Genomic DNA, 25,849 nt, shown 5'->3' with positions numbered 1-25,849 from the left:
CTTTTGATCATGCATTTTTAAATGAGTCTCTAACAAGTCGTCCAACTTTGTGGAAGTACAACATTAAATCATTAGAGGGGCCTCTTTAAATGATTAATTAAGGAGCTGGAAGACATCACTCAGCATGTTTAATGCTGCAAACCACGTTTGCGAGCCTCTTTGTGGGGGAATTTAACCTCCTTTATTGATCGAGGCGTTGCTTAGTTGCAGCATCCAGCCTCGGATGATAGGAAAAGAATTAATCCATCTGCATAAATGCACTGTTTGATTTGCGTTTTCGTCACCACTGAGCGGCGGTTCGAGCTCTCCACCGCGCACGTTGCTTTAACCTTTTGGATTCCTCGCAGCAGATTGATGATTCACCTGTTTATCCAAATGCGAACCTTAAGCAGGTGATTAAAGCGGTAATATGCTGGAATCTGGGCATCACGTCTCCCACTCACACACACTCACACGCGCGCACACACACACACACACACACACACACACACACACACACACACACCGTGGAGATCCGCCACAGCCCCGCAGCAGCTGCATTGACGGTAAACAGAGCAAGGTAGCGCATGGGCAGCCAGCAGGGAATTATTCCACATCGCATCACATCCCTGAGCATACATGGCGTCCTCCTCCTCCTCCTACTCCTCCTCCTCCTCCTCCTCCTCCTCCTCCTCCTCCTCCTCCTCATCACACACCGAAGCCATGAATGTAGTGAGCAGGCTGACGGGGTAGCCGCCAATTTTTTTTCTCTTTTTTTTTTCCTCTTCTCCTCCATCATTCTCTGCGTCGGTGTGCAGCAGCAGCAGCAGCAGCAGCGAGGAAGGAGAAGAAGATACAGCAGCGCACATTACTACAGTAGGTATCATCTTTTTTTTTTTTTTTTGCAGGATCGAGACGATGGATGTGAGATCTACTGCTGCAAACACGGCTCGGGCTGTTTTTTTATTTTATTTTTTGATGTATTCCAAGCGCATCTTCCGTCATGTTGCAAGGCGTCTTTAAAGAAGATCTCCGAGAGGAAATGAGAAGAAAGCTCTATTTTGACTCACGCCTGTCGAGATGGTGAGTAAAAATGCATGGCTGTGTTTTTTTCCCCTTCTCTCCTGCACCCAATGGCTGAGCAACGGCACCTGATTTTTAACATCAAATCCTCCACCAGCTAATTAAACCATCCCTACTGTGCGATAAAAACCGGTGGCTTCTCATTTTTGTCCCCCTCCTTTGGATGTTTGTTTTCACACTGCAGTTTTACATGTTAAGTCGAATACCATTAATGTGGAAAAAATGCACTCTTAGCTGTGTGCTGTACATTCCCAGCGCTATTATCTGCGCTATTATTATTATTATTTGCACTTTTTGGTGCAAAGTCAACATATATTCCACTGAATCCCCATGATTCCCATTAACTTCAATGCAGTGTCATGCCAAAATAAAAAAGACAACCATTTAAAAAAAAAAAAGAAAAAAAAAAGAGTGGCTCCAGTGTAGCATCACGTCTTAAAATGACCTTCAGTGCTCACTTGGCTGGAAATGAATTCTCACCTGGGATGGAGTGTCCCTTTTCCCAGTCAGCACAGACCTCCTGACAGAAAAAAATCATTGCAAGAAAAAGAGAAAAAAAAAAGATGCACATTTGCTGGACATCTCTTGTTTGCCCCCTTTTGCCCTACCTGTTACTAAAAAGCTCCCATTTGGGATTTGATGCATCTCTGCTGCCAAATTATGTCTGCGTTTCTCTCTCTCTCTCTCTCTCTCTCTCTGATTTTTGATTCTCTCCAGTCATTTCAAACGTAGCTCTCGCTGCAGACTACTCACCCATGCGGTGCTCTTTCCGTGTCCCAAATCCATCACAATGCATTTACCTAAAAACCGCAGCTATGTTGTTTAAAATGTGAATGAGTGCTGGAGTCTCACTGCGGTCTCATTTTTTATGTCAGTGCACAGAGATGGAAAACCAAAACACTGCGAGCCACATTCCCTCTTCACATATTAAACTCTGACCTTAGCAGCATCACCATGGAGACACTGCAACTTCACCACACAGTTAATATTTAATAGGCTTGATTTGATCATTCGCTCTAAAGTTCATCCTTTCCGGGTGTGTTTTACATAATTGACACCGATACATAAGGTTTGCATGGATTTGCATCCTCTCCAAGAGCTTATCGCTGCTGCTGACAGAAAGCATTGTAAGAGGATTTGCCTACATGAAAATGTACTGATACTACAAGCCTTTTAAAGGAGTTACACTCATCTGACCCTGGTTCATGGAGCCTTTGGGTGCACCAAAAGTCAAAGATGATGGATGCATATTGGATATTGCACATTAAAAAAATGCCACGGTGTTATTAAATCAGATGTACTTCAGTGATGCATGGGAAGAACAAAACCATGCCTCAAGGTTAATTCTTGCACTTGGCATCTCAATCTGCTTGTATGGCCTCTTTATGCAACATGCAGGTGTGTTGAGCACAGAGAGCTGGGGAGGCAGGGGGCCTGACTGCTCCCCTCAGCCTTAAGATGGCAGCATTCCCTTACAATACATAGAATATGGCAAGCACTAATAACAGATGGGAGCTTACATCCATGTTTAACTACAAAATGTCCAATAAAATCCAAGATTAGATGACTATTTTTGAAAAAACATTGAAAGCGATGGTCATTTTTAAAAACAAATTGACGTATTTGTTCATGCAGGTGAAGCTTATTTCTGCACATGACCTGTAGACATGGTTTTTTTCCGTTGGTGGTGTGTGGTTTTGTTTCCCTTGACTTTACCTAATTTATTCAGATTCTCTTTCGACATTTCCTTATGCAAATTCACCAATGTCTTTATGCAGGTGAAGCTTATCTCTGCACGTAACCTCTAGACATGTTTTTGTTTACCTATGGTGATATCATGTTTTATTTCCCTCTTCTTTGTCTAATTTATTCTCTCTGATTCTCTTCCTCTTTTTCTGCTCACATAAAGGAGGCATCATTAGGAAGACCTGTACATTCGAGATCAAACACACCTCATTAGATCATTAGGGGTCATTATTATTCTGCTTAAGAGCAAAGAATCGTCTCTTAGCGGTGAACTGCGAGGTTTTTTCTATGAGCCCAGAATCACAGCGGAGATTGATCCAACCGTCGATCTGATGTAGGAACTGTTCCCTCCGATTCCCTCAGCCTTCACTCTTGCTTGGATTTCAGCATTCAGTCAAATCCACAAGGTTTGTATCATATTGTGATTGAGGAGCTGTCATTTTTTTCTTTATGAGCATTGATCCAAAGTGCTGGGTGCCGTTTGCATAGAAGATTGTGTATTCATTGATTTAAGCAAGAATAGGAGTGCTCGGTTTACATGCAGATGTATTTAGCTGAGGTACAAATGATGCTCAGAGTAAATGGTGCAGTGTAATAGACATTATTAATACCTGATGATAATGTACAAGGTCTGTACACGATTAGGTAATTAGTCTTGATGCTGCATCCTGACTTTATTCTGCCTTTTTCTCTTTGGTTTTGCCCTTCGCAGGACAGAGTATGTCATCTGCACCTTTCCACAGAATCCTACGACCCCTTCTGCTCGGCACTTTCATCCTGGGATGCTTTGTGACTCTGTTTTTGATGTATTTTAAACCATCTACCAGCTGGTTATCTGGTCCCGTAGAGTCGACAGTATCCACAGACCGGGTCAAGAACCTTTTCTCCACCAAGAGCGACAAAAACGTCACCACAGTGCTCATCTGGCTCTGGCCCTTCGGACAAACCTACGACCTGAGCGTCTGCAGCTCCCTCTTCAACATCGAGGGTTGCTTCATCACTGCGGACAGAAACCTCTACAACAAGTCAGATGGGGTCGTCATCCATCACCGAGACATCTGCACCGACCTGTCAAACCTGCCGCCGCTCCAGCGTCCGTCTTTCCAGAAGTGGATATGGATGAACTTGGAGTCGCCGTCGCACTCGTCCCAGCTTCCCGGGATAGAGAACTTATTCAATCTGACTCTGAATTACCGTCAGGATGCTGACATTGAAGTGCCTTATGGGTCCATCGTAGCAGCAGAGGGCGAGGAGGACTTTGTGCCACCCAGCAAAAACAAGCTGATCTGCTGGATCGTGAGCAACTGGAACCAGGACCACGTGCGGGTAAAATACTATAATGAGCTGTACAAACACATTGAAGTTCACGCGTATGGACAAGCCTTCGGGGAGTACATCTCTGACCAAGACTACTTCCCCACCATCGCCAGCTGTAAGTTCTACCTGGCTTTTGAGAACTCCATCCACAAGGACTATATCACTGAGAAACTGTACAACCCTCTCTCTGTCGGGACAGTGCCAGTAGTTCTCGGCCCGCCCAGGCAGAACTACGAGAACTTTATCCAGGGAGACGCCTTCATCCACGTGGACGACTTCACCTCGCCCAAGGAGCTGGCCGATTACCTGCTGCTCCTGGACAAGAACGAGGAAATGTACCTCAGGTACTTTGAGTGGCGGCGACACTTTAAAGTAAAGAAGGCCTATTTCTGGGCAGAGCACACATGCCTGGCATGTGATTACCTGCGTAGGCACAAGGAGTACAAAGCATTCAATAACCTTGACAAGTGGTACTGGGGCGGATAGTGCTTTGAAGGGCTATGCAGTGTTTGTTATGTCGTTGGAAGCAGTGCTTTAAGATTTTTGTCCTTCGGTTAACTTGAAGGTTCATTACTGTTCTGTCCAGAGCAGCCAAATGGTGTTTTTCTATTGGTTCAGTGGCCCAACTGAACTGGACTGAGTCGTCCAGCTTTTGTTTTCTTTTGCTCTTTATTTGCAAGTGAATTTTTGCTAAGCCTTAATTTGCCTTTTTAAGTTACTCATTTATTATTTTTATTTATTTTTTTATTAATTACAGATGCACTACATTTCTTATTGTTATTTCAACCCGTGTGTTGCTTAACATGACCACATTTGCTGCTATTTTTACGTTTCGGTTCTATTATTAGTACGATTGCTTAACTGTATGAATGTTCCTGTATGACGGATAACATTCATGATCCAAGGTTGCGTTTTTTTCTTTGAATATCACCTTTTCATGAAGTGGCACACGGTATGCATCGGGGAAAGTGTTGGCTCGAGAAGGAGACTGATGTATAAGTGAAAATATTTATGTAATATTTATTCAAGTGAGGCATTACACGGTAAAACAATCTCATCTGTGCTAGTGATGCAGTCACCTATGCAGTGTTTACTGAACTCAAATGTGAAAGTAGTTCAACAGCATCATGTACATATTGTGTATTTTTGGGATTATGTAGCTGTCATTTACTTTTTTCATATTTTTATAGGTTTGCATTTACTGCTGATCCAACTGGTACCTATCTTCACATATGTACAGTAACACAGACGGTCATCGTGTGACAGAGTTGCAGATGGCACATGCTGATCTTTACCACCATGGTAGTCCTCCGACAGCAGATTCCGCTCTGTGAGAGGGAAGCTGCTATTTAATCATGTTGTGAATTGTTCATTGTCACAGACAGTGCATTTTGATCCCATGTAGATGATGATAGTACAGTACAGAGCTGTTGTATTGCAATATGAGACTCCCACACACCTCATTATGTTGCATTTTGATTTAAAAAGTCTGCAATTTTGTCTGACTACAGTGTCAAGAAGGAGCACAAAATTAACACACAAGTGAATCATTGGATTAATCTACTTTTCTGTGTACTGTACTCTCATTCCATAATGTGACCTTAACCACTGACACTGATATTTCTTTCAACTTTTTGCACCAGATGTTATCATAAATGTAAAAGATATGAAAGGTTTATGCTAATCACAAGACTATCCATATTTCTGTCTGGGATTCATGACACCACTGTGCTGTTTGGAAGTTAAGCATTTGCATGTGAAAGATGTGTTTCTAGACAATTTTTTTGTTTCCATTCCTGTTTACAGCACTGCAAAACACACTCGGGATCACGCTACAACACCAGACAGCTCAATATCTGTAGATTTCGCGTCATTTTTACATGTCGTATGAACAGCTAATCCACTGAACAATGCATTTTAACAGCACTCAGCAGCTACTGACATGACGATTACGTTTTTTACAGAAAGTACTGTGCAAAACCATGTCAACATTTTATGCAAGATGAGCCGGCGGCTACTTGGTCAAAGTCTCAAACATGATGTAGGTTATCATTTTGATATTTCTTCACTGTCAAAGGGACCATTGATGTAAATTAGGATGAATTCAATTATTTTTCTTATGGAGTATGGTTCCAAATGCCATAGTGAAACCTGTGTATAAACCTTGTAGTGAACTGAAGCATCAGTCGGATCAAACCAGCCCACTAACACAGATCATTCCTGTATGTGCAGCAGACCAAGGGAGCTTCAGTGGGTGTTTGCATTCATGGGGAAAAGAAACAATGTGTTGTATATATTTTTAATGTTCAGATCTCTTTATAACATGCAAGTGTTGTCGGGAAGTGAATGTGACTTTGCTGTACCTTCGTCAGTAACGCCTGGTGCTTGGAGAGGCTGTGAATCAAGGTGAAAGGAGAGAGACACTTGAAAAGGATAAATGACGTCAGAGACAATGCTTTCAGTGTTGTGAGGTGGATGTTTTCATCAGGGGAGGCAATTTTACATTCAAGAAGTTATTTTTTTCTATTTGTATTTGGTGGTAATCCTGTTGGCATGACCTAATTGAAAAAGTTGTGCCAAAATGCAGCAGAGATATAGCACTTTTATTCATGTGGAGTTGTGTGACTCACTGTGCTGGTCTTAGATGAGGCTATTGTGAGTTCAGAAAAACTGTCATCCAAGACCTCGGCCTCTCCTGCAGATTAACTATGAAACTGCCACTCATGGTTTCATACTGTACAGTCCAATCTCATGTGAAAACAAAGCTTTCTTTGTCCAATGTGGTTGGTGACTTTAAGAAACAAAAGCTAATATTTTTGTTTTTTATTTTCTGCGTGTTGTCTGTCTCTTTCATCCTCTTTCTCTCTCTTTTTTGCACAAAAACAAACACAAGGAGCTGTAGCTTCTCCGTCCTCTCCTCCTCTGAGTCTGTGAATGTGTCACAGCACTAGAGAGTGAATCAGGATGTCTCTGGATACTGAATGACCTGGCACTGATTTCGCTGGTGTCCTTAAAAAACACTGAGTGGGATGAAATCTACGTGTGTGGTTTCTCCAAAATTCTCACTTTTATTTATTTTTTCTTTCTGCCAGTGCACTGAAGTAATCAGTGAGTCAATCAGTACAAGTTTTTTGCCAAATCATTGTATTTTGCCAAATGTTGTGTTTTAACTGTAGATGTCTGATAGTGTGAAAAAGAAAAATAAAGATATGGACTAATGAGCAAACGTGAGTGGAGCATGCGGTGCTTTTTGTAAAAGAGATGCTTGTTGATGATACAAGAGGAATGTGGCGACATTTTGAAACACTTACTTGCTCTCCTGCCAAAATTTAGACGAGAAAATCTCTTCAACTGTCATCTTTTGTGATGAATTCATTGCAAAAAACAAGCCTCAATCGCTTTAAGCAGCACAAAAAGCAACGCAACAACTTGTACACATAAAAAACTACCCCTTTAATCCCTCATATAGCTGCTTCGACTTGTTTCCAGTGTCTGTGCTAAGCTAAGCTGAGCAGCTGCTGGCGGCATTTACTGTACAAACATTCCCAAAATGTCAAACTGCATCTTTAAATTTCACATAAGTCTTGTCTTGTACAATCTTGAAATTTTTTTCCAGGTTGGACAGATTTCTCGACACATTTTTTACACGACATCACCTCGCATGCGTTCTTGCATCTATATCGAATGTAATTTCCACAGTCGTTGCCCACACTGCTCCTCTACAGTGCCATGTAATGCAGGCGGAGGTATAAATAGCTATCCAGAAGCCTTGATAAGTGATTGATGAGAGGGAGGAGAGTGTTGTGCTGGTTACGCCTCGATCCCCTGGCTGTTGTTAGTTACCCCATATCCTCACCAGCACTCTGGTATTTGCAGTCGTCTCCCTCCACCATGCAGAGATGACACATCCTTGTCAAGTGTCCCCACTCGACGCCACGGGTCAAAGTGTGCGATAAGTGCGTGTGTTGCTGGGATCGGCAGTGCTAATAATCCACCCATGTCAGTTGGGGATTAATGTGAAAGTTCAGGTGGCAGCGGGGGGATTGTCTCCCTGGTTTATAGATGTCAAGACAGTGCCTCGGAGAAGACCGTTGTCCTCAGCAGCTGGTGTCACATTTGCTTGGTTAAATGCAACACAGAACATCAGTCAAGTCAGAGCTGCGTAAACGATAGTCTCAAAATGTCCTTATTAATGTTATTACAACAGCAATGGATCAAATGACTGATGATATAATTTATCACTGACTCTGCAATTCCACCAAGCTCTAATGTTAGGGTTGCCACCTTTCAGAAATGAAAATGAAGGACGCCCACCACGGCTCCTCTGGGCCACAGTTCAGTAAAGTTGGAAAGATATTCACAGATTCAGACTTCCAGCATCAATAACTCATTAGATATATGTTGTGAAAACATAAACAATGCCTCTTTTCCATCATTATAAGGTACACAATGTGCTACTTGATAAAACTGGGCTTGTAGCATATTGTGTACCTACAGAGAACAAGATTGAAGTTATTGAATATTTGTGTCTCTCTTTGCTGTTGCAGTGGTTTTGCAGACAGTTCCTGTGCATTCGTCACACAGCCGGCTGCACATAGACATCAATGTTACTTGTGCAGCTTGAAAATCAGCTACTGTTGATAAAACTGGGCTTGTAGCACATTGTCTGCCTTACAACGAGGGGAAAGAGGCATCGTTTATGTTTTGATAACCTATATTTAATGAGTTATTGATGTCAGAAGTCTGAATCTGTGAATATCTTTCCAACTTTACTGAACTTGGGGCCACTACCACCTAAGGAGTGATATATTTAATTTTGAAAAAAGCATTTAGCCATACTTAAAGCTTTAAGTGCTTTATTAACACGGAACTAAGAATTTTGTATTGTTTTATGATCACAGGTTCTGTCTGAACAGAAGTGGCATCATTTTAAACAGTGAAACCATACTAATGAAATAAAATGTAATGAGCAACCAGTGAGCAATACTGTATCCTGCAAAAACATAAACAACTGAATGCAGAGAACTGGACAAAGAAATTCTCTACAGACATTTTTTTAAATCTAAATGTAAATCTTATCTTAACACAGTTAATGTATTAACTTATTTATGTGTATATGCATTATTTGTTGATTTATTTATTGCTGTTAACATAGAGTTCTGAGTGAGTTTTTCTTTAGATAAGCAAAGGCCATTTATTGATTACATATAGGCTCTTAAATGTTTATTAAAAACTAAAAAGCATTTAAAAAAAAAAAACAACTTAGGCATTTATTGAGTCACTAAAATACTGTAGAGTACAGACCACATCAGCATGATTATAAGCATCCTCTGGTAAATTAACAACCAGATACTGATGTCTCTCACCATATGGACTTCAGGAGATGATTAGATGATGATAAACTGTGACCTGCTGGTTGGGTTCTCTCTGTTCTCATGTTTCTTACATGTTGGTCTCCTGATGCTGCCTTACTTCAGCCAGTCCATGAACAACAGAAAACACAGTTTGCCTTGTTCCCATTGCCAGTGGTTCCTCTCTTCTCACTCACGTTGGTACATTTGCAAACGTTTTTGCTTCTATGGACGTGGTGGAGTTTCGGGTGTAAACATTTCTAAACATGCGGGTGCAGCGTGATCTGCTGGACCTGGCATCGGGTCCTCGCTATGTAGGTCCTACGAAGTTTAAATTGGCTGCCCTTAGTATTTCCTGTGTTTTATTTTGTTCCTTATGCAGTTTTGATGTGTGTGTGACAGACGTGTACGGGGCATTTATGAAAATACGGAACAATTTGCAACAATTAATTGTCAAATAAAGGACGATACCGTATTTTAAGGGATGGGTGGCAACCCTATCTAATGTGCAGTTTAGCATCTTTGAGCTAATTTTTTTATTTTTTTATTTTATTTTTTTTGGTTTTCCAGTATCTAACTTAGCTGCTTTGGTTCAATCTAACTGCTCTTCCAGAAAATTTGGGCTGTTATCATTGAAAACTTCTACAGTCCTGCTGCACACTGACAAAGTTAGAAAACACGTGTAAGCAGGAAAATGTTTGCTAACACGTTTTAGCAAACATTAGCTTTACAGGTGATAATGGTGCCAGCTTGTTTTTGCTTGGCAAAAAAACCCCAATAAAAAACATCGCTTTTTGCAAGTTTTTGCTGTAGCATATTCCCATTAAAAATGTGTCATCAAGGTGCCAGCAAACATTGCACTATTTACCTCTTCTGGCATTTAACTCAAAAAAATGAAACCCAGATTAGATTCCTGCCAAACTAATGAGTGCTGTTGTTTCTTTTTTTTAGATCTTCCCAAAAATCAGACGCAGTTACTGTTTAATGAAGTGTGTTTATTTATGCTGCACTGTTTATATATTAGGACGAGTTTCACTGAGGATGAAGTTACTGTTCTTGGACAGTGTTGTTGAAAGCTGGAGTTAAAAAAAAATGCAATTCTTCCTGGGATCTGAGGCTGGCTGAGGTTTACTGAAGTTTGTTCCTGTCACAGTTATGCGAGAATTTCAATTGCAGGCTGTAAATAATTGATTGAAATTCTAGGTATAAACTGGGATGTTTTGCATTCTGCCCTGCTGCTGCTGTCACCCGAATGCAATCACTAACTTTGTCTACAGTTAATCCAAGTACCACAAGCTCCATGATGCAGGAGGTGGAAGCGGAGAACATTTTAATGAGTTGTACATACCAAGGAGTACACGATTTTCTCTCCTCTTTAGCAGCGCAGATCATATGTCTGGCTCTGTGACAGGTCTTGTCACCCACTCATACCATGACTCACTTTGGTGAGAACTGGGATGGGGGTGGCAGGCGGAGTTGGTGGAGGCATTACCCAGGCACTCTCAGGGCCTCCCTGAAGGGGTGTAAGGTTTTGCTAGATTGTAGACTTAGTAGATTGTATCTCCTGGCCCCCTGCAGCCCCCTATGTGGCTATCCTGTTCTGTTGAATATACCGCGTTGAAAGCGAGCTCTCTATGTCGCAGAAGACCACAGAGGCTCGCTCAAAGGGACGGGTTTGTGTGAGTCCTCTTATTAACTACTAGAGCCGCCCCTCATCTCAACCCTAATGGATCCCACTTATGCTGTCATCACCATGCCAACCAGCTGTCAGCTTCGGTGCAGCGAGGCTTTTGTGCTTCAGAGAGATGCAACTGTGGCGTGTTGATCTGTCTCAGCATACAGCAAGTCACCACCTCAAAGGAGCCACCAAAGTAAATGCTTCTCTTCTTCTCGGAGATCATTTGATTAAGGGGAAAAAACAGCCACTGACACCTTATTGTAAAGCCTGAATACATTAAGATAAGAGGACACCCAAGTCCAGGTCAAATAAAGGCCTATTTATTGAGGCTAGACAGGCCGCATACGAAATCTGTTGGCAGCTGCTCACTAGTTGACTTCAGAGGATTAAGCAGGCAAAAAGGAATATGCAAGATCAGCATGCCTTTTGCTCGGCAGAGCTGGCACTGTCTGGTGTAGAAGTTAATAATCTAAGACACAAACACCAGCACCTGTTATCTATCAGAAGCAAATCAAAGCAGTTAAATTAGACATGCAAGCAGGAAACAAATTAAACACAAAATACTGTACAACAACCTCTGCTTCAGGATCTAGTGAATGACTCTGCCTGTTGACATGCAATTTATTTTTCATAATATGCCAACACACTCAAGAGATGAGAGTTTTTGTTTGCTGGAGAATATAGGTCACCTCCATCCTGCCGCCTGGATGTCACATGATGACAGACGTACAGTACTGTGCAGCAAAACAACAAAGATTAGAAGCTTTTGCGAGGCATTGACTGTATTTGTCCTGCAGTTGGTTCTGGGTATATTTAAGGCCTTTGTGATTCACTGTCACTGATCTGGACATCAGCAGGGAGCGAGGATTCAATGCTTTAATCCAGTGCAAGAGATGACTCGTGTAATCCCGCAGATCTGCCTACTTAGAAATAAGAAGAACCTGTAGGATGGCATGATTTTAAATCAAGAAATATTTCACAAAACCTTGCCCACACCTGAATTCCTGACATGATACGGTTATTTTTCGCTGAAAGCCTTACATAACACACATCGGGCAGGTCAAAAATAACATAGCCTTACGTTATCCCTCAGAGGCATGTAGGTACCACCTACATGCACTGCAGAACCGTGTTCCTACATCATCTGCCGGTCCAAAAATGGCTTACTTTTATTGCAAGGGGTAATTCGAGATCGCTTTCTTTACAAGGAGCGGCACTCAAGTGAATGTAGAGCGAAGACGGAGTGAAAGAGAGTTCATGTACACAGAGCTGCGTTCCTCTCAACCTCATCACTGTCGTTGACCTTCCTGTGTGTGGATACGAGGGATTAGGCCTGTGGGCTGGGCTGGTGGTCTTCCCAGGCTATTTTTATGAAGATGTCTGCCCCCCTTGATCCCCTTGGAAAACTGATATGAGCACATGTTCCGAAATTCAAATGTAATCAGTTATCTGTCAGTCAAAGAAAAACAGATGCATTTTAATATTTAACCACTTGGAAAAGAGAGATGTGTGTTTTTTGTTTGTTTGTTTTTGTTTTTTTGTTTTGGACAACCATACCTGTGCACTCACTTAGCTTGGTTGAACAAGACAAACATTTACACAGAGAAACGTGAAGCACCTGAATTATAAATTGTGTTGTTATGATCTGGGCATGGCACCATTTGTTCCACAGTGACACACTCCGAATTGATTTTAAATGAAGTAACGGGAGTATCACTGTTAGTAAGACTGTCGTCGTTTAAAGTGTCATTTCTGCTCTCTGCTCGTGTATTTCGCCGTGGATGCATTGAACACCCACCGGCCCGCAGCTTCTCCGTTCTGAAGTGCTGCCAAAGCGCTCTCAATAGCCACTGAGAGGTCCTGGCAGTATAGTTCAGTACCTGGCAACCACAAAGCTGCTGGCACCTACCTCTCATAAGCCATCTGCAACTGCTTGTGTGTGTAGCAGGCGCTGACAAAGGCCACAAGTGTGTCCAGACACGTCACAGCATCCAAGTGGCCAAGTCGCTCTGCTGTGGCCCCAATGTCCAAAGTGATATTAGGGAGTGGTAAAGATTTTGGTTGCTTCGGCTCAAATTTCATCATTAACTGAACTGACATTAGTGAGCTAATAGGCTGTATGGTTCCCCAACGATAACCTTCTTGACCTAAAGTTGCTATTTTCTTTGTGTTTCATTGTTTTTGGGGAAAAAAGAACAATGATTAAACCAGTTCAAGCCTCTGTGCACCATCAGCTCCCTTAAAAGGTGCAGAATGATGCAGTGGAGTATGTCCATTCTCCCCAGAGATTACCGCTAATAAGAGGGCCTGTATTTATAGAAGAGCCCCCCAGTGGATACCCCATAATCCTGCCTGACCCCTTTTCATCCCTGCTCCAGCCCAGTGTCTGCAGTCCCCGGCTTCAGCCTCATCCTCACCCCACATCAGCTGAGGTAGAGACTTCTTTAATACGACACAGCTTTTTTTTTTTCAGTTTTTCGCAAAGAAAGGGGAAAAAATAGCTTGGCCTCTTTACTTGCTTGATGAGAGGGAGAAGAAATTGCCTGGACTATTACAGGGCATTTTCAATCTTTTCTATTGTTCCTTATTGTCCAATTTTCCTCCTCCTGCTCTCTTTGACCCGCAGCTAAGAAAAGCAAACAATGTCTATCAGCGAGCGCTTCGACTGCCATTACTGCAAAGACTCCCTGCTGGGGAAGAAGTACATAATGAAAGAGGACACACAGTACTGCACTAAGTGCTATGAGAACCTGTTCGCTAACTGCTGTGAGGGCTGCTCTTCATCAATTGGCTGTAACTGTAAGGTAAGGAAGCACCAGTGTTCTCCAGAAAGGAGTAGCTTCCACCTCAGTAGTGTGCAAAATAAGATTGTAATTATTACAATGCTGACGGTTTTTAAAAGCGATCAGAAGATAAGTAACATGTTGATGCATTTTATTTTTATAGCTGTTCTTAAATGAATTCTAAATGCACCATTAATCTTAAGGAATGATAGCGAATGTTTGAAATAATTAAAAAAAAATAATATTGGCAGGACCTGTCCTATAAGGATCGCCACTGGCATGAGCAGTGCTTCAAGTGTGCAAAGTGCAGCCGCTCTCTGGTGGAAAAGGCCTTTGCTGCCAAGGATGACTTGTTGCTCTGCACTGAGTGCTACGCCCATGATTACTCCTCCAAGTGCAGCACCTGCAAGAAAACCATCATGCCAGGTATGTAGGGATGAATGGGGATGAACAATGTCGCCTGAAACACTTACTTTCATGACATGCACATGTAACGTAGTAACTGAAAGCTTTATAGAGACATAAATGCTTCATGAGATTGGAAGTTCAGCCGTGGCATTGGACACTGCTGACAAAACCATCCTCACAAAGTCTGTTCATGAGCTGTTTCAGGTGTTGTTTATTTCATCCAAAGTCCAGAATGAACTTTCAGTCTCTGATTTTAGTCAGCAAATACTAACTCCATTACAGTTGGTCAAACTCTAAGTGAAGAGGAAGATACTGTGATGCAACTGAAAGCTCTAGAATAGCTATTAAATGACTAAACTACCATTTTTGACCTGCATTTGTTTACTTCTAATGTTTGTTCTAGTTATATGAGAGGACTGATACAATTTTTTGGTCAGAGAGACAGTTAGCTTCGCAAAGTTAGCCTGACTATCTAGTGATAACAACATTTACCTACTCGCACCTCTAAAAGCCACAAAGTTGCATCTCTGTTGCAGTGGAATCAGGAAAAAGCATATTTTCTGAAATGTTGACGTATTGATGTATTAATATATGACCATTTAATGGTCGGTTAAACCTCTAAACATCACTGGCTATTGTTACTAATCTTTGTTAATTAGATGGTATTCTGACATTTATCCAAAGTGGTAGGTTGAACAAACTTGTTATTAAGAGTCCTATCATGTTAGCAATTTGATATCTTTGGCCTATTGCCAAGTCCTTATGATGACGATGACGATGATGACGATGATGATGATGATGATGATGATGATGATGATGATGATGATGATGATGATGACGGTTACGCATTTGAGAAAAAATAATCTGAGATTTAAAGTTCAATCTTGACCTCGGAAACAAGCTGATCGGAGCAGATGGAGTTTTCTCACCTGCCTCAGTTGGAGACGTTCAAATTTCCATTTTTCCCTTTTACATCTGATCTATTTTGGCCTTTACAGTTGAGATGTTGAATGAAATTCAACAAATCAATGATGACAGCTGGTGAGCATAGTGCCATTAAAAGCACCAGAGCAGCTGCTTAATAAATATTTTGTCACCAGCTTTCTCCATGATCAAGGATGAACTTACAATTTTATAAGATAAATGGTCCAGAGGATATGGTCATGAAAATGTAAATTTGACCACAATTACAAGCTATATGGTGTGATAATTATGAAATTTATGTTCCATCTGATTATTTCGAGCACCGGAATTTCTTCCATTCCCAAAATTCTCTTCACGATTATTTAGCTTGTGTCGTCCCCTCCCTACAGACAAGCAGGACTATTTTGGGATGCTCAGTGTCTCTGTCATAGTGGTACCATATGCTGACTTAGCTGCTCTCGTCCCGTGTGCCAGGTTCCCGCAAAATGGAATACAAGGGGAACAGCTGGCATGAGACCTGCTTCCTGTGCCACCGCTGCCAGCAGCCAATAGGAACCAAGTCGTTCATCCCCAAAGACACCGGCTACTTCTGTGTTCCCTGCTTCGAGAAGCAGTTTGCTTACCAGTGCTGCGCTTGTAAGAAGGTAGGGTTACGGCTGAGTGGTTTATATGTATTGACCACCGCAGTAAATCCTTCCCCCGGCTGTGGCATTTTAATGTTGCTCATACTGCCACTGCATGTCAAGAGGACTGACATCGTGTTGTGTCTCCTTTTTCTTTGCCTGGGTTTGTGTTTCCTCTAGGCCATCACAACAGGTGGAGTGACCTACCAAGACAAGCCCTGGCACCGCGAGTGTTTCCTATGCATTGGCTGCAGAAAGCAGCTGTCAGGCCAGCGCTTCACCTCCAGGGAAAATTACCCCTACTGCCTCGAATGTTTCAGCAACCTGTATGCAAAGAAGTGTGTGGGCTGCACCAAAGCCATCACCAGTGAGTCACTGGTTACCATCATGTTTTCATTCACTCTGACACCATCTCTTCCTCATATAGACATTTGCATTTGTGTAGGAACTTGCAGGTAAACGAGGTCAAGAGTAAGCATTAACCTTTTACTGTTGGGAGATACATGGATGTTTGTTTGGTGTGTGCAGGTCTGGCTGGGGCCAAGTACATCTCCTTCGAGGAACGCCAGTGGCACAGTGAGTGTTTCACCTGCATGCAGTGCTCCGTGTCACTGGTGGGACGTGGATTTCTCACCCAGCGCGACAACATTTTGTGCACTGACTGCGGGAGGGAGAAATAACCTTTTCATGGAGGGATCACAGCTTCACCCGAATGACAACAACAGCTCATATTCTGATAAAAATACTGTGGCTCCATGAATATTTCCTGTTCGCATGCCTGGCACAAAATTAAACTCTGAATGTCAAATGCTTATCTTTGCGTTATAAATGACTGTGGTATTTCCATAAAGACAAACATCTATCTTTTTTTTTAATAAGTTAGGCTGCTGAATGTGCTATTGTTGATGAATGTTTTTCTTGTGTCTTGAAATGAAAAATCTTTTTGTTTTTTTTTCTCCTCATTCATTTTTAACAAAGATATTTATTAATAATATTAGTCAATTCGAATTTTTTTCTTTTTGATCAGCAAAAACTTACCTGCAACAACAGACTAAATATATCTGGGTTTTGAACTGATGATTGAGAAATTTGTGGATGTCACTTTGGAAAAATAGCCTGCATTTTTCATTAGTTTTATATGTTATATGGTCAAAATGATTAGCTGAGAAAATAACCAGTAGTTAAATGCTGAAAAGAATTGTTAGGTGGAGCCCTAAAAAGCATATTTTCCACTTGAATGCAGGTCTGACTTTCATTATACATATACACTAATCAGCCACAACATTAAAGCCACCTGGCTAATATTGTGTTGGTCCTTGTGCCACCACAACAGCTCTGATCCATCAGAGGATGGGCATAAAACCTCTGTTGGTGTCCTGTGGTGTCCAGTTCTGGGACATTGGCAGCAGATCCCTTGCTTCCTGAGGGCTCAGGGGGTGGATAACGCTTGTTCCAGTTCATCCAGCAGATGCTAAATGGATTGTGCTCTCAGGAACTTGGAGGCTGAACGCCGTGGGCTCTTTGTCGTGTTCCTTGAGTCATTATGAGCAGTTTCTGCGGTGTGATAGGGTGCACCGTCCTGTTCTGAGAGTGAAACAATGTCTAGGTAGGTTATAAGTGTCAAAGTAACATCCATATGAACACCAAGACCCAAAGTTTGCCAGCAAAAACATGCATCGCAACAGTATTTGTCATCTCACCTGTCAGTGGTTTTAATGTTGTGGCATGCTACTGTATGCTTATTGTACATTGGTGATGCCTACATAAAAATGTACTTACACTATGTAAACAGAGAATAATACATGGATTTTTGGTTCCCTCGGTGCTTTGCACACTGAAGCTTGTTTGAATAAATATTTTTATAGTCCTGCTTTTCTTCATCTTAATCTGTCTTTTTTCTGCTCCAATAATGCCATCCAGAGGAGGCCACTTTATATTTATCTGAAACTCCTCAGGGAAAACAGAAAGACTCAAAGTTCAGAGTAACAAATATAGCTGTGATTGTAGCTTTAAAATGCTGATCTTTTTATGACCACAGTATCCCCTCAGAGCCATCCTTTAGACAATCATTGGTGTAAAACAAACCGCTGCTGTGCTTCTGTTGCCTCGTGACCTCATGTATGTTGTAAACAAGCTCAGAGAGACCATATATAGTTTGAGCTGCAGATGACTTGCTTTCCTTCTTGTCCATTACACACTGACCAAAGCCACCACTTTAGTCCTTGCACATACTACACATATATTTATACATATGGATATATACATGTATGTGTAAAAGTACAAGTGACCATAACTGTGGCCACCTCAAAAAATCCATCTTCTTTGTTTTCATACTTTAAAAGAAAGTCGTTTTTCTTGGTGTGGCTGCTGGAAGAGTTGTGCAAGTATCCTCACATGGCAGGATGAGCGCTGTAAAATGCTGACATAGATTTCCTGTCAGTACACAGTCACACGGGGGAGGTGAAGCTACTTTACACTTCATAAACTTTGTGGAGGAATTAGAGGAAGGTTGAACAGCAGAGAGGTAGGGACGTCTTATTGTACATTTTTCACAGAAAAAGAACTGCAGCTTTGATTCAGTCAGACATGTTTTCCAAGGACTTTTCACAGTAAAAAGATTTGGCATTAAAGAAGTCTCTTTCTCCCTGCATGCTGGTGAATTATTACTCGACTCGAGCTGCGTTTGCCTCTTTTACCTTTGCATATCCAACATCCATAAATTTCTGAAATGGCTTTTAAAGCATTCACACTACAACAAGTCTACGAAAAGCTAGCAGCCTTGAAAGAGAGGGACAAATCCAGCATCCAGTGCCTTGAGTGTTATGACCGAAATGTGTATATAGGGACCAAAGATGCAACAGTCCAGCACCTCTTTCTTACCCTTGGTACAAATGGAGACCAGAGCAAAACCAGAGAAGGTAGGGCAAGAAAACTAGGCTCAAGCAGCTCAGTAACCCAACTGAGGGCAGTTCCACTTTTCAACCATCTGCTGGTCCTGTGGGACCGATGCGTTACTGCCCTCAACATGTTCTCCTTGGAGCCTGTTCCTGCTCTGAAGAAAATCCAGCATGTGTCTTTGTTTGAACTGTGCGACTCATCGCTGGCAGCGCAGGCAGCATGTGTGGAGATGGTGACGTCCTCCAGCCGCCGGAAAGTGATCCGGATCCATGTGGTGGGAGTTGACAGGTGGGAGGTTGTAAAGGAAGTCCCTCTGCTCCAAGACCCTGTGGCTTTGGCAGTAGATGGTACAAGTCTGTGCCTTGCCACCAGTGACAGGTATCTCCTGTGTGATATCCAGACTGGGAGCACTGAGGAGCTTTTTCCTCATCAGCACAGCAGGCAGCATGCCATCGTCACCTCAGTGGGTCGAGGGGAGTTCCTCCTGAACGGCCCCGGATATTTGGGTGAGAGCTGCCAAAATGTTCTACATGCTTAGTGCAAACTCCATGTGTCGTTATATGCTCAGTTTCCAAAGCAGTTATAGATTTAATCATTTCATATCACTCAGCCAGAGGATATTTGTTTTGCCAAGATATCATTTCTCCATCCTCATCCCTCAGGCATGTTTGTGATGAAGACAGGGATATGCCAGCGCCCTCCCCTGCAGTGGCCTCAGGAGGTGCTGGCAGCCGGAGTCTGTTTCCCTTACATCCTAACCCTGCAGCCCCAAATGCTGTCTGTCTGCAGCATGTTAGATCAGCAGCACAAACAGACTGTGAGTCTCAGCGGAGCAAAGGGTCTGATTTCCACATCAGGTAAACCAGGCAACGTCGATTCATCAACTCATCCAGGCATATTGTACACCTCCAGCCTGCCAAATTGTGTGTGTGTGTGTGTGTGTGTTTTTAATAGACTGTGTCACTGTGTTTGTCTCAGTTTGTACTAATTCAGTCAATCATTCTTGCACCTACCGTTTCCGACACACTGAGAACAAAAAACAAATCTCCCCTTCAAGACGGCGCGTTAGTGTTCACGGAGAGAGACGTTTTCAGCCTGAGCCTGGTGCCGTTCGAAGAGCAAATCCAAGCACTTGTAGGACACGAGAGAGTGGAGGAGGCCTTATTGCTGCTGGATGGAGTTCAAAGCCATCGTCCACTTGACTCATACAAGGTGAAATTTGATTTACAGACTCACTGCAGGATGGAAACATGCCCCTGCTTTGAAATCTAAGTTGGCTGTTACATGCTTTGGCTAAGGAGCCTAAACTAAACTTCAAACCTACTTTGTACTCAAGACTTTTTCTCTGTTGTCTGCTTTTGTAATGCAATATTTAGGGCTGCATAGATTTCATGTATACTACTGATGTGTAGATAATATGTATGCATTACAAACCCAGCTGGCATTGCATCATAGTGTGGCTTGGATTTAACATTTCATCGCTGCAGAACAGATTGGCTCAGGATATCAAGCCTACATCAGTGTGAGTGCATTGTAGGTGTATTCCAGTTGGATGAATGCAACTGAGGACAGCAGATGGTGTCTGAAATTGAGCGAAATCTGTGTCAGAGCTCAGGATACAGGTTAAAGATGAAGATATCAGCATTAACACATTTATTAATCACAGTCATTTTGAATCCTTTGTATGGTTTTGTGCTGTTTGTGTAACATATTGCCCTCAATATATAGTCACAAATGTCATCTGTCCCAATTATTTCAGTTCACATATTGCCACATTAAATATGGTCATGCAATGTGTGCCTGTTTTTTAAAAGAATTTTTTATTTATTTATTTTTTTAACTGGCAGGAGCTGCAGAAGGCCATCACTTGCCTGGCTGGATTTGCTCATTTTTACCAGGAGGATTTTTCTGAGGCCAGAGATTTATTCATGTGAGAGTAAAACCCCCTCACACGACACTCCGAATTCAAAAACATGTATAATAAATCTCAGAAAGCTGCACAGTAGCAGTATGTGAAATGTGTCTTTTGGGCTGAATTCTACACTGAGAGTCTAACACAAATCAATACTCATTACCCACTTGGAGCAGTAAAGGTGAGCTGGACCCCAGAGAAATCATCCGCCTCTATCCTGGCATGCAGCTGTGTCTCGGCGAGGACTTTCAATCTCATCTTGATCAAGTGAACAAGTGCAGAGATCTCCAGGTGCTCTGGCAGGACGACAGAAACACATTTCATCATTACCTGGCCTTCCTGGGAGACTTTCTCAGAGCAGTCAGAGGCACAGAGCAAGGCCTGAAGTGCAGTAAGGAAGTGGACGGCGCCCTCCTGAGGCTGTATGTAGAACCGGGAGACACTGAGAATCTACTGCAGCTTGTGGATTCTCCTAATGAGTGCAGCCTGAACCAGTGTGTTCCTGTTCTGGAGCAACACAACAGGTGAAAATAAAGGATTATTTTTTTTCACAGATGACCTACAATCACACTTATGATTCAGGACTTTTGTTTGGAACTGTCTCAAACAATTAAGTGTGTGTGGGACATCTGCACAATTTCTGCTATTTGACTTGTTTTTTTTTCAGATTTTTTGCATTAGGTTTACTCTACAAGAGCCATGGATTGCAAAATGATGCACTAAAGGTATTATTTCCCCAAACATCACACATAACTATGCAAACGTTACATCTGAAAGTAGTGTGTCTGAGCTTGTTACATTCTTCCAGACTTGGGTGAAGATTACAGATGGCTTCCACCAAGACCCTTCCTGCTCAGATGTGTATGGACACATAGTGAGGACTCTCAGTCAGCTGGAAGACAAAGAGACTGTGTGGGCATTTGCAGACTGGACTCTGCAACGAAACCAGGAGGTACCTTTTTTACATTTCTGAAGGTCTCAACTAAACTGCAGAGGGCAGAGTTGCTCAGTGTAACTATATGCAACAGATGTAAACACATTCTATTAAATTGCCTCACTTATGAGCCTAATTTTGTCATTTAACTAAACAGTTTTCCTTTATCTGATTAAGATAGGTGTGCAGATTTTCACCAAGCGTCCTCCGGATGATCAATTTGAGACACAAAATGTCCTCACCTTCTTGGAGAAGTATCCCCTGGCATTGCTTTTGTATCTTGAGTTTTTAATACATGATTTGAATAGTGAGGTGGGTACAGCAGCAGCTACTTAATCTAACAGCCTTTATTAAATGCTCAGAGATATAATTGACATCATTTGCCCTCAGGAGGAGAGCTATCACAACCGTCTGGCCGTGGCATATGTTAATCAGACGCTGCAAGAGGAAGAGGAAACAAAGTCAGATGCGAGGGAGACCAGAGGGAAGCTGCAGCAGATGCTATGGGATTCCGAATTCTATGACATCTCCACTGTGTATGGTGAGTGGACATTTTAAAAGAAAATGACAGAATTGTCAACATTAAAATGGTAAAAGTCTTGTTTTTTTTTCTCATTGCAGACAGAGTGAAGTCAACAACCCTACACCCGGAGAAAGCCGTTCTCCTCGGCAGGGCTGGTGAACACTCCACAGCACTGCAGCTGCTTGTTCATCAGGAGAAAGACCTCCAGGCTGCAGAGGCCTTCTGCTGCAGGGCGGCTCAAGGCCGAGGCTCACACTTCAGACAGGTCCTGCTGCTGAACCTGCTCCAGATCTACCTGAGCTCTGAGGCTCTCACAGGTGCTGCTGTGGATCTGCTCAACAACCACCCTCAGCTGTTTGCATTAGAGAAAGTGATCCAGCTGCTTCCTGAATCCTGGTCTGTTCAGCTGGTCTCCCCGTTCATAGTTGGATCTCTGAGGAAAACCTTCCACCAGAGGCAGATGGCAAGGGTGCAAAAGGCTTTGGCCCAGGCCGAGCTCTTAAGGCTCAAGGTCATGTGGGTGAGTTTAATGACATATTTTTATACACATTTTTTTTTTTTTTTTACACTGCAATGAAAATTGCATGTATTTTTGCCTCCATTTTATGATCACTGTTGTTTTGCTCTCTCCTCTGTAGATGCAGGCTTCACAAACAAAGTTCAGAGTGGAAAAGGAGCAGAAGTGCAGTGTTTGTCAGAGAAACCTTGCAGCTCCACAGTTCGCCCGTAACATGCAAGGTGAGCTGATGCACACAAGCTGCACTGGCTACTCTGCATCGTAAAGACATTGATACACCGGTCTATTTCCTGTTTTTGCACTATATGTCTCTGCACTGTTGAGAATCATTTTTACTGAATAAGTATCTGCTTTCTACCTGATCATTTTTCTAGATTAGACTGTGCCATCGATGTAAACTCTGTACAAGGATTCAGTTCATGGACCTTGGAACACACACATTCTCTAATTAGATAAAATAGAATAGATTGTGTAAATAACTGGTTTGAAAATGCAAAAGAGCAAGCAGTGCACTTTTTCAAGGCGGCACCTCTGAGCCATTTCCTTGAGAGACTGTAGACAGCAATAGCTATAAAGTGAACTGTGGAGGACACTCATGCGTATATATTCACTGATCAGACGGTGGTGTTCTGCTTGGAAACCACGTGTGGTCAACCTGACGACCAGAGAGAATTTGACCATCTTCCAATGCTGTATATATACATCCCTGCCATCATGGTTTCCACTGTGTATATTTGTCTGCATAAAGCAGGAAATAGAAAGTCAACAACTGGACGTGAGACACTTTTATTTTGAGCCCATGCATTAATATACATTTATGACCACCCAATATAAAAATCACAATTACAGGTTTAAAATGAAATGCAAACAAGTCGAGGAAGTGCAGAGTTGTGGGTCTTTTATTTCATAAACTAATTTTACAAGCAACCACATGACATGTTGGTGCTGTGTATGGAATATGAAATCAGCGGCTATTTTACCAACATCAACCCTGTATCATTAGGAGGCATCATAGATGTGGATCCCAAATAATAACACACAAACTCCACTGTGTCCACATGTACACTGTGGAATCTTATGAATAAACTCAAACACATATTATTAAGTCAGATGACACAGTGATGTATTTGTCTATTTCTGCTGTAATTTTGTCATTAAGGCTAACCATAACTGTTCCTTTATCCTGATGCATTTTGAGACAAGAGCTAAGGAGACGCCTAAAGGAGCTGGAACGACAACTTGTACATTTGGCCAGACTGCTTGTAAGGATTTTGGCTGGGGGTGACTCACTAATTGCAATGTAGATAAATATTGAATAAATATGTTGGAAGGGATTAGGCCTATCTCTCTGCTATTCCCTCGCCAAGATTTCTTCAGTTTCTCTCCTAATAAGGCTGTTGGGGGAGTTTGTCATTGTTCTCGTAGAGCATCTGAGGGTTGTGTTCATTTAATGTTCCACAATCTTATGAAACAGGATTAGGGGACTCACAAAGGATACCCTTGACTTGAGCCTTAACTTGAAATTTGTCACTTTGAGCGGATAAATTTAACCTCTGACTCATATGAGTAAACTGGCTCACAAGACCCACAAAAACTGTATTTCCAGCTTTTTTTTGCTTTGATGTGGTTGCAGGAAAATTGCCACATCCACTCCTCCATATCGGCTCCTTGTAATTTTGATAATCTGGGCATTTAACTTTAATCTGCTGTTAAGTCATTTTAAGCGCTCCTAGGTGGACAGCTGAAAGGTATCAGTGCAGAGGAAAACATAAAGCATCACCTCCTTTTTATACTCGTTTTAAGTCGTGAAGGAGGCTCTTAGGGTTTCTATTGACTTATTGCTGCTCTGTGACTGGCTGATCTTTGGGCCGTGCCTGATGACCGGTGACCACTGGCTGCACCCACGGCCAAGACTATGTCCACTCCTTCCTTCTCACGACATCCTCCGGGAGCGTTGATGTTGTTTTGAACACTTGTGGTTATGCTGCGCCTCAGAAATACTTTTCTCACCTTTGATGTTGACCAACAGCCGCAAGTAACCGAAAGGTAAAAATATACAGACGCAAATACAAATACGCTTGCACAAAATAAGACTCCAGAGAAGATGATTTGGTGCAATTTAAAGGTCTCTCATGTGATGCAGAAGAAGATGGTAAAATCAGCAGTGTCTGTTGATGGGAATGCTGTGACCTTGGATGACAGCAGGGTGCTGAAGGCTCTGCAGGGTGCTGACCAGATGGTCATACATATAAGGGGAGTGGACTGGGTGCAAAAATCAACAGTTATGGAGGAAAGTATGGTGAGTATCCAGACGCTGGTCTCCCATTATAAATACCCGTGCAGCCACAGAGTCAGCACTCTGAACATTTTCTTCCTGTGCGTTTCTAAATTTAAGACCAAAAATGTCTGCTGTCTGGACTGTAGGATGCAACTGTGTACATGACAACACAGTTTTGTTTTGGACTGACAAAGAATAATAAAGAAATTGAAATAATGTTCTGTTTTGGGCCCTTTTACAGTCCAAAAGCATAGCAATGTTAAAAACGTTGCTCTATTTGGGGCCTCAGACTTTATGGGGATTTTTAATGTTTCTTTATACTATATGATTGGTGCAGACTGCATTTGTTTGTTTTAGAAAATGATGGCTGAACCCCTTCCTGTCCACGTGCCAAATCCCAAAATAAGTCTGTAAAGATTTTTGTTCCTCAAAGTTTGTTTGCAAGAACATGAAGTTGGCTGTGAATGACTTTTGCGTTTTTTTTCTACAAAATAACTATGTTTGTTGCAGACTGATTCATTTCCTTTTTGGAGTAATAAGAGTGCTTTGTGGCAGCTCCTGTGTTTTTGCAGCCTTCATCAAATGTACAAGCTTAAGTTGTCACACAGGAAAAGATTAGCACTTTAATGCTTTTCTACATAATAATTTTATAAAAGATATTTAATAGAAAACAGTTGTGATTATATAGCAGCCAGGGCCACCTCATGATGAGTAAGAAAAGCCAGTGTCAACAAAAGACTTTATAAGAATTTACTTTAATATTTAATACCTTTCAGTTATAAAAATGTCATTGAAATGCATGAAGATATATATATATATTCCTCACTTTAGCATCAACTCGTAAAAAGACTATGAGGCACACGATGCCTCAGGATTATGAAAACTGAAGCAGGTA

The 25,849-nt window shown here is 42.0% G+C and overlaps 3 protein-coding genes across 6 annotated transcripts; all 3 read left to right on the top strand.

Moving 5' to 3' along the window:
• Nucleotides 1-588: 588 nt before the first annotated feature.
• fut9a (fucosyltransferase 9a) lies at nt 589-7,356 on the top strand. Of its 3 annotated transcripts, none has more exons than XM_023277385.3 (4): nt 589-855; nt 970-1,062; nt 2,972-3,215; nt 3,521-7,356. In XM_023277385.3, the coding sequence occupies exon 4, from the start codon at nt 3,529-3,531 to the stop codon at nt 4,609-4,611; it is 1,083 nt and encodes a 360-aa protein (XP_023133153.1). In that variant the 5' UTR covers nt 589-855; nt 970-1,062; nt 2,972-3,215; nt 3,521-3,528; the 3' UTR covers nt 4,612-7,356. The 3 variants fall into 3 exon arrangements, with proteins under 3 accessions (XP_023133153.1, XP_054862017.1, XP_023133150.1); XM_055006042.1 differs by having other exon boundaries at nt 589-859; XM_023277382.3 differs by having other exon boundaries at nt 589-1,062.
• A 6,101-nt stretch (nt 7,357-13,457) lies between these two features.
• Nucleotides 13,458-17,762, top strand: fhl5 (four and a half LIM domains 5). 2 transcript variants are annotated; one of them, XM_023277336.3, is made up of 6 exons: nt 13,458-13,586; nt 13,781-13,958; nt 14,189-14,363; nt 15,744-15,913; nt 16,073-16,259; nt 16,421-17,762. In XM_023277336.3, exons 2-6 carry the CDS (start codon nt 13,797-13,799, stop codon nt 16,570-16,572), a joined length of 846 nt encoding a protein of 281 aa, XP_023133104.1. In that variant the 5' UTR covers nt 13,458-13,586; nt 13,781-13,796; the 3' UTR covers nt 16,573-17,762. The 2 variants fall into 2 exon arrangements, with proteins under 2 accessions (XP_023133104.1, XP_054862197.1); XM_055006222.1 differs by lacking the exon at nt 13,458-13,586 and having other exon boundaries at nt 13,621-13,958.
• A 110-nt stretch (nt 17,763-17,872) lies between these two features.
• On the top strand, nt 17,873-24,019 carry si:ch211-266g18.9 (transforming growth factor-beta receptor-associated protein 1). The gene is made up of 11 exons (XM_023277381.3): nt 17,873-19,296; nt 19,453-19,647; nt 19,848-20,002; nt 20,638-20,720; nt 20,879-21,226; nt 21,370-21,427; nt 21,511-21,654; nt 21,814-21,948; nt 22,027-22,177; nt 22,258-22,679; nt 22,798-24,019. Exons 1-11 carry the CDS (start codon nt 18,621-18,623, stop codon nt 22,939-22,941), a joined length of 2,511 nt encoding a protein of 836 aa, XP_023133149.2. The 5' UTR covers nt 17,873-18,620; the 3' UTR covers nt 22,942-24,019.
• Nucleotides 24,020-25,849: the final 1,830 nt, after the last annotated feature.

Source organism: Amphiprion ocellaris, chromosome 20, assembly GCF_022539595.1.
Source record: "Amphiprion ocellaris isolate individual 3 ecotype Okinawa chromosome 20, ASM2253959v1, whole genome shotgun sequence".
NCBI lineage: Eukaryota > Metazoa > Chordata > Actinopteri > Pomacentridae > Amphiprion > Amphiprion ocellaris.
The sequence above is the reverse complement of the archived record's forward strand: the minus strand, read 5'-3'. Positions and strand labels throughout refer to the sequence as shown.

Coding starts and splice junctions, on each gene's coding strand:
- si:ch211-266g18.9 (XM_023277381.3), top strand. CDS start 18,621: ATGGCTTTTAAAGCATTCACACTACAACAAGTCTACGAAAAGCTAGCA. Junction 20,721..20,878: donor GAGGCCAGAGATTTATTCAT/GTGAGAGTAAAA, acceptor CACTTGGAGCAG/TAAAGGTGAGCTGGACCCCA. Junction 21,428..21,510: donor TGCAAAATGATGCACTAAAG/GTATTATTTCCC, acceptor ACATTCTTCCAG/ACTTGGGTGAAGATTACAGA.
- fut9a (XM_023277385.3), top strand. CDS start 3,529: ATGTCATCTGCACCTTTCCACAGAATCCTACGACCCCTTCTGCTCGGC.
- fhl5 (XM_023277336.3), top strand. CDS start 13,797: ATGTCTATCAGCGAGCGCTTCGACTGCCATTACTGCAAAGACTCCCTG. Junction 13,959..14,188: donor CAATTGGCTGTAACTGTAAG/GTAAGGAAGCAC, acceptor TAATATTGGCAG/GACCTGTCCTATAAGGATCG. Junction 16,260..16,420: donor CTGCACCAAAGCCATCACCA/GTGAGTCACTGG, acceptor TGGTGTGTGCAG/GTCTGGCTGGGGCCAAGTAC.